The sequence below is a fragment of the Trachypithecus francoisi genome, unplaced genomic scaffold (genome assembly GCF_009764315.1).
Source record: "Trachypithecus francoisi isolate TF-2019V2 unplaced genomic scaffold, Tfra_2.0 Lachesis_group1, whole genome shotgun sequence".
NCBI classification, from domain to species: domain Eukaryota; kingdom Metazoa; phylum Chordata; class Mammalia; order Primates; family Cercopithecidae; genus Trachypithecus; species Trachypithecus francoisi.
Genome location: NW_022681454.1, coordinates 931,766 through 945,986, shown reverse-complemented (window position 1 = coordinate 945,986; position 14,221 = coordinate 931,766). Strand labels below are relative to the sequence as shown.

At 58.4% G+C, this 14,221-nt stretch overlaps 1 protein-coding gene across 4 annotated transcripts in view; it reads left to right on the top strand.

Moving 5' to 3' along the window:
• GAK (cyclin G associated kinase) overlaps positions 1–14,221 on the top strand; it is an 81,568-nt gene that overhangs the window by 20,645 nt on the left and 46,702 nt on the right. For all 4 annotated transcript variants that reach the window (XR_004437757.1, XM_033213386.1, XM_033213385.1 and 1 more), the window contains 2 exons: positions 5,422–5,564; positions 11,239–11,364. Coding sequence is in view for 3 of the 4 variants with exons in the window: in XM_033213386.1 (XP_033069277.1) it covers positions 5,422–5,564; positions 11,239–11,364 (269 nt within the window). In the remaining variant the exon portion in view is untranslated. The remainder of the gene's footprint in view (positions 1–5,421; positions 5,565–11,238; positions 11,365–14,221) is intronic.

The window sequence follows — 14,221 nt, the reverse complement described above, 5'->3', positions numbered from 1 at the left end:
CCGGCCCAGGCCCCTCTGCGGCCCTCCAGCACCTGTTGCCAGGGTTGTCCCGATGTGGGTGGCGGATGGGTGCTTGGTGTGGCCGAGACGTCTCGGGGGTGCGGGGCGGTAAGAGCCACCTGAGGGCTGAGGAGGTGCTGCCAGGTAGCCGCAGTTCCTCAGCTGACACCGTGGGGATGTGCCGCTCGTGTTTCTCAGCGTTGTGTTCTGCAACGTCAAACCTGGGGAAATCTTGAAGGCAGCACAGGGGGCATCCGCTATCCACTTCCTGCTCGTGGGGTTCCCCAGACTTGAGCGTGTCCCACGGCAGCTTTCCCTCTCTCCATTCTGACCATTTAAAAAAAAGTCGCAGACATCAAGACCAGAAAGTCTCATAACCCTGTACAGCCTGAGAGAAATTCCATGACGGCCACTGCTGTTTGTGCCCCTGAGAAGGTCCTTGCAATTTGGTGAGGCTGTGCTGTGTCATCTGTGCTGGGTCCCTCCTGTCCCTGTTTCCCCCATCCCTGTCTCCCTGGTCCCTGACACGCCGCTCCCAGCCCGTCCCGTGTGTCCATGCAGTCCGTACTGGGCTGTGTCCCCCATCCCTGACATGTCGCTCCCAGCCCCTCCAGTGTGAGCATGCAGTCCGTGCTGGGCTGTCTCCCCCGTCCCTGACACGCCGCTCCCAGCCCTTCCTGTGCGCACACCAAAGCCTCGTCAAGGCTCCTGTGTGTGGTCGGTTGAGGTGTCTGTCTGTCAGTCTCTGTTGTCCATGGCACTTTTTTCTCTGGATGTCCCTGGGCTTGGACACCAGCTCCTGGGCTGCGCTTCCAGGGCCTCCCACAGAGCTGGGAGGTGCTCAAACCGGTGGGATGCAGATTCCTCCGGCGCACGCGTCACGCCATGGGGCCTCCCGCTCGTGGTGTTGCTCGTTGTCAGTTTTCATTATAAAAGAATACGTGCTCACTGACAAAATACAAATAACACAGAGTTAGGCCGGGCATGGTGGCTCACGCCTGTAATCCCAGCACTTTGGGAGGCCGAGGTGGGTGGATCACTTGAGAGGTCAGGAGTTCGAGACCAGCCTGACCAGCATGGCGAAACCCTGTCTCTTTTGTATTGTAAAAATACAAAAATTAGCCAGGTATGGTAGCGGGTGCCTGTAATCCCAACTACTCGGGAGGCTGAGGCAGGAGAGTCGCTTGAACCCGGGAGGCAGAGGTTGCAGTGAGCCAAGATCATGCCAGTGCACTCCAGCCTGAGGGACAGAGCAAGACTCCATCTCAAAAAAAAGAAAAACCCAACAACAACTCAGTGGGTGCTTATAAATATGGGATTTTACTTTATATACTTTTCCTTTTTAAAAAAATTTACTGTTATCAGGCATATTTTTTTTGGAGACAGGGTCTTGCTCTGTTGCCCAAGTTGGAGTGCAGTGGTTCATAGCTCACTGTAGCTTCAAACTCCTGGGCTCAAGCGATCCTCCCGCCTTAGCCTCTGGAGTAGCTGGGACTATAGGTGTGCACCACCATGCCCAGCTAATTTTAAAGAGTAAATTTTTCTTAGAGACAGTCTCACCATGTTGCCAGGCTGGTCTTGAACGCTTGAGCTCAAGCAATCTGCCCATCTTGACCTCCTGTAGCACTGGGATTACAGGTGTTGGCCACTGTGCCTGGCTAAGTTTTGTATTTTCGTAGAGATGGTGTCTCACTGTGTTGCCCAGGCTGGTCTTGAACTCCTGGGCGCAAGTGATCCTCCCACTGAGGCCTCCTGAGGTGCTGACATCGCTGGCGAGGGAGCTGCTCAGGTGTCTTTCCACACTGTGCGGTCGCTTCATGCCATCCAGAAGGCTGTTTGGTTTTCCTGGTGTGGATGCATCACTGCATCTTCTGTTCGAGGCCATGGGCTTCTTTCTGTCTGGGGCTGTAGCCTGCCTGCTGTGTGAGCCTTGCCCCACCCTCTGCCCAGCACACTTGGGGCAACTTGAATAAAGGCCAGATGGGGCTTCCTGTTGGTCTAGTGATGGATGTTTTGCTGTTTATGTCCCTTGTTCATCATTTGGGAGATCAGAAAGCCTTTGCAAGGGGTAAATCTTGGCTCTAGACATCCTGGCTTTGGAAAGCTTGAGCGACGTGTGTGAGAACTGAAGCTGCTTGGTATCCAGTGTGTTCCCAGGATAGTGTGCGTAAGGGAGTGGCGGGGGTGGGGCCGGAGCCAGCGGCTCAGCGCTGCTCCTGCATGGGGTAGTGTGGGAAGGAGAGGGGTCAGGCCCAGCCCCTCAAGTCATAAATACATGAGGCAAACTAGCACCTGCGCACCCTGCTGGCACACTCCCGAGGACTGCCTGTCTGGAGCAGCGTGTGCGGCTGGAGAGCTGAGCCGCAGGGCTCTGTGGATGGCACAGCTGTGCCAGGGGAGAGCCACGGCATCTCTGAGAAGCGGGAGGGACGTGGGCTCCCTCGTGCAGCTGCAGGTACAGGGCTCGCTGGAGGCCTGGAGGTCGGACTCTGGGGATGTGCCCGGCCCCTCCCGTGAGGCAGCCCCTCCAACGCCCTCTCAGGGAAGAGCCACGTAGCTGTTACACACTCGACCACATACAGAATTTTTAGTTTTGAACACCCCATTTATTCTCACTGAGAATGAGGCACTGAACAGGGAGGCCAGTGACCGCTGACACGGACTCGCCCATCCATGATGTTGGAGCCAGCGTAGAGGGCAAACCACTCCCACTCTGACTCCCCGGGCCTGGCCTCGCCTCTCCTGGGTCTGTTCCTCTCTTTCTAAGCCTGGCCTCGCCTCTCCCAGGTCTGTTCCTCTCTTTCTAAGCACCCTGTTCCTCCTGTGGGTGCCCCTCATTTTTCCTGAGAGCCCCCCTGTTTCTCTGAGAGTCGGCACAAAGCTTTTAAGGTAGCTGTGGTGGGGGCTGGGAGGGCCTCCGGCTGGGAGGGCCTCCACCTGGGGTTGAGGGCCAGGGCGGGCAGAGCTGGGGAAGTGGGGGGGCCCCTCAGCTGGGTGCCTGGAGACTCCACGGCAGGCGGGGGCAGTGCTGGGCCGTGCTGGGGGCACGCAGGTGAGTCCGGTGTGTGAATCGATTCCAGTGTGGCCCAGCCCGAGCTGTGGTGGGTCCCATCCGGCTCTCACGCCATGCCTTTGTTGTCAGTGGAGTTGAGTCGGCTGCACGCTCTGCTGTGTGCAGGCACCAGGGGCTCAGTGACTCGCCAGACACAGCTGATCCATGCCTATGCCAGATCGCTGGGTGGCTCAAAGACCCGGGGGAGAATGAGTCCCAGGAGAAGGGCACACGTTTAGGTGGTTTGGGCAGAGTTGGTTCCCCGGGAGGTGAGCGGAAGGGGCTGTCTGGGAGGCATCCTGGCCGCAGAAGCAGTGTGCGAGGGGTCCTGAGGCCGGGAGGAAGGGAGGCCGGTGTGGCTGGGGACACAAGCTCTGGAAGCGTGGGGGAGACCCTGGGTGCGGGTTCCGTGGGTGGTGGTGCTGTCCTTGGCTCTGGGCTGCGTGGGTGGTGGCCTTCGGGGCGTGGAGTGGGATGAGCAGAGGGTAGAGAGCAGAGGCAGGAGCCTGGGGCTGAAGAGATGGAGCACAGGATGCAGAGGCTCCAGGGGTGATGCCACACGTGGGCTGTGGCCAACTGAGATGGGCAAGACCCAGGGTAAGATCAGGGTAGGAGCAGGATGGGTTGGGTCTGTGCATCTGTGGGGGCTGCATAGGGGTGCTGGGGTGACTGGTAGTGTGAATGCTCTGGTCCCCAGCAGGTCCTCAGCCCTGCATGCCGTCCCGGCTCCACACCCAACCAGGGCAGGGGTACCTGGAAGGTGCCAGCCACGCAGGACAGGCTCCCTGGGGTGTGGGCCGTGTGCAGGCATTGAGACTGTGTGGATGTGAGAATGATCGTTTGTCATCTGCGGACACTGTTCACTTTAGCACTTGTGTAGCTGTGCTCATCTCTCTCTGTGTCCATATTAATGACACGCCTGGCTCGGTTGCCAGGACGCAGATGTAGTTCTCATGTTAAGGGCTCGCAGACTTGGCTGCTGGGACACCAATGTGGTTCTCACGTTCACGGCTCGCAGACTCAGCTGCCAGGACGCCGGTGTGGTTGCTGCTTCGGTGATGCTTGGGCGTCTTGCCCCCTGGCCTCTGCTCTGTGACTTGACTGTGGGGCTGCTCCGGGCCCACCCCTGCCGCTGGGCGGTGGTCCCACACGGGGCTGTGGTGGGCATCCTCATACCTGCAGCCCTTTGTGCAGCAGCTGAAGGAAAGGTGGGAGCGGCACTCAGGGTGAGCTCGACTGGGACTGCGGCTGGAAAAGGCTATGTGGCCCAGCGTGGCACAGTCTGAAACATGGCCCAGCGTGGCAGAGTCTCTAATGTGGCCTGGGGTGTGGCAGAGCCTGAAGCATGGCCTGGCATGGCACAGTCCGCAACGTGGCCTGGGGGGTGGTGCGGAGTCTGTAACATGGCCTGGGGGTGGCGGAGTCCGTAGCGTGGCCTGGGGCATGGCGGAGTCCATAGTGTGGCCCAGCATGGCGGAGTTCATAGCGTGGCCCAGCATGGCGGAGTCCGTAGCGTGGCCTGGCGTGGCGGAGTCCATAGCGTGGCCTGGGGCATGGCGGAGTCCGTAGCGTGGCCCGGCATGGCAGAGTCCGTAGCGTGGCCTGGCATGGCGGAGTCCGTAGCGTGGCCTGGCATGGCGGAGTCCGTAGCGTGGCCTGGCATGGCGGAGTACGTAGCGTGGCCTGGCATGGCGGAGTCCGTAGCGTGGCCTGGCATGGCGGAGTACGTAGCGTGGCCTGGGGCCAGGGAGGGCAGAGCACTGATAGCTCCACGGTGATGTTAACAGGAGAGGGTGGTGACTGCAGATTGTCCAGGTTCTTGGCGTTTTGAACAAATTGGACAAAACGTCCAGCCAAACAAAGAATGAAGCAACAAAAGAATGGAAGCAGGGATTTATTGAAAACGAAAGTACACTCAACAGCGTGGGGGTAGCCCGAGCAGCGGCTCAAGGGGCTGGATGCAGAACTTTCGCGGGTCCAAATACCCCCAGAGGTTTCCCACTGGCCACTTCGTGCTCACCTCATGGAAACCAGGTGGTAACCTGCCATCAACCTGATGGTTGCAGAAAGCAGCCAACCAGAAGGTCACACTCCTGTGCCAACATCTGATTGATTAGGAATCAGATTGGAGGCAAGGTTGAAGTTACAAAGTTGCAAAGGAAGAGGAGACCTGCAGTCAGGCAGTTTCCCATCTACCAGGCAGAAAAGGTCAAAGGGAGTCAGTCACCTCTGGTCCTTTGTTACTCAGGCGTGGGAAGTTAAGAGTTTTCCTCTCCATTTAGTTCTGGGAAGTCCAGGTGAAACAGCGTTAGGTTCCCTGCCTCCAGACCCTGTTCTCCTGCCTCCATGTGAGTTTCATTCTCTTTTAGGGCAGCTGGTGGAATTTTTGAAGAAAATGGAGTCTCGAGGTCCCCTGTCGTGCGACACGGTTCTGAAGATCTTCTACCAGACGTGCCGTGCCGTGCAGCACATGCACCGGCAGAAGCCGCCCATCATCCACAGAGACCTCAAGGTAGGGGCTCCTCCACACGTGGCTCACAGCCTCTGGGGGATCCCGCTTGGTTAGGACGTGAGGGTGAGAGCAGGTGAGGCTGCACCATCTCACCTAGAAGATGTGCGTGAGCCTCTCAACGGTGAAAGCGGATCTTCCAGAAACGTCGCCTTTCCAGCCCTGAAGAAAATTACCGTCCGTCTCACAGGTCTTTGCCAACAGAGGGGACGGCCCCCCGCTGTGCTGGGGCTTCACTCGCAGCCGGGGCCGTTCACAGCCTGGAGCTTCCGTCTGGAACCCCAGGTCCCCGTGCTGGGCACTGGCTCACTCCATTCTCCGTGGGGAGCTGCGGACAAGGGTGCTCGCCAGTGGTGTCAGTTCAGGCCCCCCATTCCTGCTCACCCCACGCGCCTTCCTCAGCCCCCCGCAGGTGTTGGCCCAGGCCCCCCCCTCCTGCTCGCCCTGTGCGCCTTCCTCGGCCCCTGGACAGTCCTGCACTCCACAGTCCCTCCCTGGTTTGGCCTCTTGGAGCCAGGAGGAAGCCTGGCACTCCTCTGTTTGGCCCTGTCACAGGTGCTGGGATGGGGGCTGGACCCCTTACCTGCTCAGCTTGAGGGGAGCTCTCTGCACTTCCTGACTGTCCCCCCACTGCACCTCCCATTCAGTTCATGGGCAGACTCCCCTGCCCATCTCTGCTATCATCACAGGTTTCTCTGAGGCGTGGCATCCCAGGGTTGCTGTGATGTGGGCATGAGCCACTGGCTGCATGTAACAGGGCCGCCCTGCCTACCACACCATCACCACACAGGTGCTTCTGGGTCGGGGCTGGGCCCACACTGCCTCTGTGCCCGCCACACCGCCACACAGGTGCTTCTAGATCGGGGCTGGGCCTGCGCTGCCTCCCTGCCCACCACACCGCCACACAGGTGCTTCTGGGCCGGGGCTGGGCCCGCGCTGCCTCCCTGCCCACCACACCGCCACACAGGTGCTTCTGGGCCGGGGCTGGGCCCGCGCTGCCTCCCTGCCCACCACACCGCCACACAGGTGCTTCTGGGCCGGGGCCGGGCCTGCGCTCCATGCTGCCGCTGGCACTGTGTGGTTTCCGTGTAACGTGGCTGCTTCCCACAGCCCCACAGAGGACACTCCCGCCCCATGGGCCGTCCGTGCCCTGAGCTGCCTGTGTTGATTTTGGCTGGCCTGCTGGGGGAGCATAGTCTGATGGGTTGTGATATTGCATTTTTCTGATATTAATGAAGTTGAATGTTTGTTATAGTCATTCAGGTCTCGCTCTTCAGTAAACTTCGTTTTGTTTCTTGCCTTTTTAGAATTTTTTCCACTGGCTCGTGTGTTTGGTTCATTGGAGCGGCTTGTGTATTCTCATAATCTGCTAAATGTTGCCTGTGCTGCCGGCGTCTTCTTGTTGGTGGCCCAGTTTTCACTCCCGCAGTGTTTTTTAAAAAACGCAGGACTTTGTAAGGCTTCTCCCATATCCGTGAAGCTTGTGCCCGGCCTGCCCATGGTGGCTCTCGTCTTCCTTGCTGAAGCAGTTGCTTTTGCTGAAGAGGTCTTTTGGGGTATTTTTTTTCTTTTTTTGAGTCAGAGTCTGGCTCTACAGCCCAGGCTGGAGTACAGCGGCACTAACAGGGCTCACTGTTGCCTTGACTGGCTGGGCCCGGGTGATCTCCCACCTCAGCCTCCTGAGTAGCTGGGACCCCAGGCGCACACCACGCCTGCCTAGTTTTTGTATTTTCAGTGGAGATGGGGTTTCGCCATGTTGCCCAAGCTGGTCTGGAACTCCTAAGCTCAAGTGATCCACCCGCCTCAGCCTCTGAAAGTGCTGGGATTCCAGGCGTGAGCCACCACTCCCAGCCTGCTGAAGAGTTTTAAAGCCTCATCACTCCCAGATGCTTTTGTCCATGTCTCTGGGGACATGAGGACATTTCTGTTTTGTTTTTTTTAGCCGGGGTCTTGCCCTGTCGCCCAGGCTGGTGTGCAGTGGTGCGATCTCGGTTCACTGCAGCCTCTGCCTCCCGGGTTCCAGCGATTCTCCTGCCTCAGCCTCCTGGGTAGCTGGGATTACAGGCACCTGCCACCATGCCTGGCTAATTTTGTATTTTTAGTGAAGACAGGGTTTCACCATGTTTCCCAGGCTGGTATTGAACTCCTGACTTCAGATGATCCTCCTGTTTTGGCCTCCCGCAGTGCTGGGATTACAGGCGTGAGCCGCCGCACCCGGCCAGGACATTTTCTATGTGGTTTCGACACCATTATCTGCAGTGAGGTGGGAGGAACCGAGCCTTGTTTCTTGCCCTCCTATTCTCAGCCTTCCCTGGTTTTCCCAAAATGTGGCGTCTCTCAGTCCTCCCTAATCTGGAGCGGCGCCTCTGGCCACGGCTTGTGGAGGACTCCCTGTGCTGTCCTTGGCTCTCCACCAATGATCCAGCTGAGGGGACGAGGAGGCCAGGGAGGCCCCAGCCCCGTGGCATCTCTTGTGGAGCATGGCGCTGTTTCAGGTCCTGCTCCCAGCACCCATCCCAGCTGCTCCTCCAGGGGCTAAAATCCACCTGGCTTGTGTCTGGAGGTTTTGTCCACCTGGAATTGACTTTGTGTGACCTGAGGTGGGAGCTGTGTCCTTGTGTCTACCTGGCCCTGCACCCAGTGCATTGGCTTGTGTCTGCCCATGAGGCCACCTGGGCCCACCTCCTCTCCAGCATCTGCTCGTGGGTACCTAGGAGGCCCTGGAGCCCCCCAGCTTTCCCTGTGTGCCCTGGGTGGGACGCCCAAGCCGCAGCTCTCTTGTGTGCCCTGGGTGGGGGTGCCCAAGCTGCGGGCACCCAGACCGAGCTGTTCTTCCTACACAGGCTCATTCTGCCTCAGCCCACCTGGGGCCAGGGCTGTGGCAGACAGCTTCCCTCTGCGTTTCTCTGGTTCGGGCCGCCTTTTCTCTACTTGGCTGTACGCCCGTACTTTGTAGCACAGGTGTCTTCACGTAGATTTTGAACATGGGTAAAGGTGGCCTTTGTCGTTTGTGCCCTGAACTCAGAGGGCCTAGAATGCCAGGGTGTAAGGTGGCTGGCTGGGCAGATGCCCCATGGCAGAAGCCTGTGGGCACTGCCATGGAGCCTTCTCCTGAGCCCCAGGCCCTTTTGCTCCTGCTCCTTCCTTTCCTTCCTCCCTCTCTTCTGTTTCTTCTTTCCTTGTGTTTTCCTTTTCTGAAAGTACATTGTGCGCAGCACACAGGGTTGCTTTCCAGGGAAGCTTCTTCAAGGTTGCAAGCAAGACCTCTGTTGTCCAGAAATCCATGTGCCTGAGGCCCCGTTCTGACGGAAGGGGCTGCAGGGCTCCAGGAGGGGCCGGTCCTGCCCATGGAAGGTGCTGTTTGCCATTTGGGTGGTTCTTCCTGAGGAGGCTCTGAGTGGCGGGTGTTCTCACGGCACTGAGACCTTCCTGGTTTGCGTTTTTGAAGTGCGATGGGTTGTGTAGCGGGGCTTGAGTGTATATTTTAAAGAAAACAGTAACGGAAGGGTTGAAGTTCGTGAAGAATCAGGGCTTGTGAGCCAAGCCTGCACTTCACAGCGCTGGTCTTTGCCACTGCTCCACGGTGACGTGGCAGGAGCCCAGGCCAGCACGGCAGCCCGCGGGTGTGCACCTACACCGCTGCAGGAGTCTGGACGGCTGTTTGCGGAGGGGCAGGCAGCAGGCGTGGCCCCACTCCCCTGCCCCGTGCCTTGTCCTGCTGTGCACACAACTTCTTCTCTGTTGGCTGTAGAATGGGAACCGGCACACGCGAGGGGCGGGGCGCTCCTGGGCCTTCAGTGGCCACGTGCTGCTGCGTCTCCCCACTGTCTGCATCCGAGCCAGGGTCACTGATCTTTTCTCCTCTGGACGTCCTGTGAGTGGAGCCTGGCCCCACACTCTGCATCCGAGCCAGGGTCACTGATCTTTTCTCCTCTGGACGTCCTGTGAGTGGAGCCTGGCCCCACACTCTGCATCGGGTTCTCTTGCTCAGTCCTATGCTTCAGAGGCCTCTGTCCGAGTGTGGCCCGCATCTCCTCGAGGGCCAGTGGTGGCCTTCGGCTTCGCTGGGTTTCTCTGGTCGGCCATGGGTGGCGTGCGTATCCGTTTCTTTCCCTTGTTAATGATGAGCCATCCTGTCTGCACCCTGTGGACAGCCTGTCCAGCTTGCTGGTCCACGGAGCAGGCGTCCTCTCTAGGACTGGGGTCTGCAGGCCACTGTGGTCAGAGACCGTTGGCATCTAACCCTGGGCATCCCCTTGCACTCCTGGATGCCACGGCTCTGCCCTTTGCCAGCTCGGGGCATGGCGGGTGCTGCTCCCTCAGTCTGTCCTGGGTGCCCGTGGCCTTGGTTTGCATTTTTTTCCTGTCAACAAGGCTGGCTTGTCAGAACTTGGGCTTCCTCTGGGGAAGTGCCTACCTTTTCCCCAACTTGCCTTCTCCTCGATGCCTGTGGGATCCCGGACTGGCCGCGTGCGTGCCGAGCACCTTCCGTCTGTGGCTGGCACGCTGCCCTCCCGGAGCTCTGTGCTGGCATTGTTCTCAGCCTCCAGAGGGGATGCGCGCGCTGGCCGTCCCGCCACATCTGTGCTGTCTGTCTCGTTGAAGGAGCCGCTCCTTCCCTGTCTCAGAAGGAGCTCCTCTGGGCTGTCTCCTGAAAGATCTGTGGTTTGCCCTGATGTTGGGGCTGAGGCTCCCTTGGTTGTGTGAGCTGTGGGATGAGGCTTTCTCCTCTTGTTCCACGTGGGTGCCTGGTGCTGGCGGCTGTTTGCCATGGCTCTGCCGTGAAGACGGGTGTGTGCCGTGTGGGGCTGAGTCACTGCGTTGCCGCCTTGTCGCGCGTGCGGCCTCTGGCGTCCGTGGCTTCTCAGCGGCACTCGCTGGATTCCCTGTTGGGCCCGAGCTCCTGTGCCCTGTTACCAGAGCCGCACCAGGAGGCGTAATGTGGCTTCACAACTGTGTGGCCCTTTCTGGTTCTGTGTGTCTCTGTATACTTTTTTTTGAGATGGAGTCTCGCTGTGTCGCCCAGGCTGGAGTGCAGTGGCGCGATCTCAGTTCACTGCAGCCTCCGTCTCCCGGGTTCAAGCGATTCTCCTGCCTCAGCCTCCCGAGTAGCTGGGACTACAGGTGGCCACCACCACGCCCAGCTAATTTTTATATTTTTAGTAGAGACAGGGTTTCGTCATGATGGCCAGGCTGGTCTTGAACTCCTGACGTCAGGTGATCCACCTGCCTCGGCCTCCCAAAGTGCTGGGATTCCAGGCGTGAGCCCCTGCGCCCAACCCTGTTTATTAACCCACTATTAATTGAGTTATCTTTCTTTGATTTATGGGTTATTCTTTCTGCTTTTTATTTTTCTGAATTACACATATTACATTTGATCAGAAGTTATTTAAGACATCTTTGAGGAAGGCTTCTTTGCTGACCTCTGTGAAATCCCTCAACCCCTCGGGGCCTGCTTCTCAGGCTGGGCCCCCTGCCAGAGCCCCTCTGCCTAGGCCTGAAGCAGCCCCTGACCCCGTGCTGGCTGGCTGTGTCCGCAGGTGTGAGGTGCTGCAGCCGCGGCCCTGGGCGAGCGCTGTCTGCAAAGGGCCCTGGCTGTGTCTCACCCGTGCGTTTTCCCTGAAGTCCCGTCTCTGTCTACGCCAAGTTCATGGGGCTGTCTTCTGGAATTTTGCAGGTTGAGAACTTGTTGCTTAGTAATCAAGGGACCATTAAGCTGTGTGACTTTGGCAGTGCCACGACCATTTCGCACTACCCCGACTACAGCTGGAGCGCCCAGAGGCGAGCCCTGGTGGAGGAAGAGGTGAGCTGAGTGCGGCCTGTGCTGGGGGAAGCTGGCCCTTCCTGCGTTTCCGCGCCCTGAGTGCTGTTTCCCACCGGGGTGCTTTGAGTGCGGACGTGCAGCTGTCCTGGAGCCAGAACCTGAGCAGCATCGCCCAGGCCGGCCTCCGTGGCCGGGTCAGCAGCCGCGCCCTCGAGATGTGGAACGCGGCACTTCCCCTCCATCGTCCTCCCAGTCTCGCCCCTGAGTGTTGTAGGGCTGTGTTTTTCTTCAATTTTTGGTCACGGTAAGATGTGCGTAACAGTACTTTATCATTGTGGCCACTGTCAGTGGGCGGCTCGGTGGCAGAAACCCCTGCAGAGTTGTTCCAGCATCCATCCCCAGAACGCTGTTATCCTTTAAAACACAGAATGCCTGATTTAGAAAAAAATCACTTAGAAATATATCTGCACGGGAGACTGGACGGCTCCGTCCCCGAGACCCCTGCAGGGAAGTGAGTGGTGCGTCCTCTGAGTGTGAGCAGATGGCGTCCTGTGGCAGTCTGTCCTCTGAGTGTGAGCGGATGGCGTCCTGTGGCAGTCTGTCCTCTGAGTGTGAGCAGACGGCGTCCTGTGGCAGTCTGGGTGGGTCCACGTGCCGCTGAGGGAGACTCAGACCAAAAGGAGATGGGAACCAGCAGAGCTGCCCTCGGCGTTGGTGGATGGGAAGGGGTTTCCTGGGATGGGCAGGGGGCAGGGACCACAGGGGCACAGGCTCTGGGGCCAGGGTGCTGGTGGGGCCCCTGGGGCATCCATTCCAAAGGCTCCCCAAGCTGCTCATTTGCAGTTTCTGCATTTTCCTACAGCTAGCTTACACTGCATAAAAAGTGTATGTAATGTGTACAAACAACACAGAGCAGAAAATAGGAATGATGGGGGCAGGGAGCATCTGAGCATGGCGGCCAGGCAGCCCCCCAGGCCCTCTGAGCTCACGTGCCATGCACAGTACACGTGGGTGCTCACGCCCCACACGGCACACACCCGTCTACATGGCAGAAGCACGGGCCTGCACTGGCACCTGTAGCTGTAGCACGTCCATGGGGCCACGGTTCCTCCTCAGTGAGGGCCTGGCCGGCATCAGCACAGCCCACAGTCTCAGGGCCACCTTCTCTGGCACCGAGGAAGCAGATCCTGCAAGGCCCAGGGCTTGCTATAGCCCTTCCCTCCGCACTTGCGGTTGAGACCCAGGACGAGTTGTTGAGGGCTCCCCGTAGAAGTGCTGGGGTGCGTTTCCTCCTCCGGAGTGGTTCTGTCAACTCACTTGAAATGCATTTGGGCTTATCTGCCTATTTGTATGAACAGACTTTTTTTTTTACTTTTTAATTTTTTTTGAGATGGAGTCTCGCTCTGTCGCCAAGCTGGACTGCAGTGGCATGGTCTCAGCTCACTGCAACCTCCGCCTCCGGGGTTCAAGTGATTCCCCTGCCTCTGCCTCCCAAGTAGCTGGGACTACAGGCACCCACCACCACGCCCGGCTAATTTTTTGTATTTTTAGTAGAGATGGGGTTTCACCATGTTGGCCATGGCTGGTCTCAAACTCCTGACCTCGCGATCTGCCTGCCTCAGCCTCCCAAAGTGCTGGAGTTACAGGCGTGAGCCACTGTGCGCGGCCTGAACAGAGTTTATTATTATTATTTTTTTTTTTTTTTTTTTTTTGAGGCGGAGTCTTGCTCTGTCGCCCGGACTGGAGTGCAGTGGCTGGATCTCAGCTCACTGCAAGCTCCGCCTCCCGGGTTTACGCCATTCTCCTGCCTCAGCCTCCGGAGTAGCTGGGACTACAGGCGCCCGCCACCTCGCCCGGCTAGTTTTTTGTATTTTTAGTAGAGATGGGTTTCACCGTGTTAGCCAGGATGGTCTCGATCTCCTGACCTCGTGATCCGCCCGTCTCGGCCTCCCAAAGTGCTGGGATTACAGGCTTGAGCCACCGCGCCCGGCCCAGACTTTATTTTTTAGAGCAGTTGAAGGTAACAGAAAGTGGAGCTGAAAACACAGGGTGCCTTCTCACAGCCCCTCCTTCTTCTGAGCCCCTCACATTCTTGGCTCTCCTCCCAAGCTCCTTTTTCCAGAGATGGGCAGATAGATGCCGTCTCCTGCCCACACGTAGCCTGCTCTCACCCTGTGTCTTGGAGCTGTAGGAGTTATTTGCGCTTTCTGGACTCGGGCCTTCTTGCTCTTGTGTCTTGCATTTGTAGCTGACTGTTCCAGCCTCAGGGAGGTCATTCCTAAAAAGCAGGTCTTCCAGTGGAGGTCGCTTTATCCTGCGTCCCATCAGCTTTCATTTTCCCGTTCCCTTTAAGAAACTGTGGCCTGCCCAAGGCCATGGGCTGTCCTGCTGTATAACTGCAGAGCCCACTTGCCCAGTGCTCTCCTGTGAATCTGCAGCTGAGGGTGGAGTTTGTGTGTCTGCCGTGCACGGAGATTCACTCTCTCCTCACAGCTCTGCGGCCCCAGCCTCTCCCTCTCACAAGTGCCTCCGTATGTTTGTGAAGCTCTCCCTTGTTAACCTTGAACCAGTTGGGTGAACTTGGTGGGCAGCTTCCTCCTCCCACAGCCTCTCATGTACCCTGGGGCTCTGGGCGTCACAGAAGCTGCTCTGGGTGCAGCCACTCTGGAGCGGGGCCCTTGTGGCAGGTGAGACACCCTTCTCAGCAAGCGGATTCGGTGCGCAGCAGGTCAGTGCATTGGTGCCGACGTGCCGTGAAGCACGGGAGGCTGTAGGAGATTGCGGGAGGTGAATGACTCAGTCCTCATCATAAGGAGCGCGCCCAGGCCGAAGATGACGGAGGAGCTGGTACATGGGGCCGACTGGCCTGCGGTCATCCCGGGGCACAGTGTGCGGG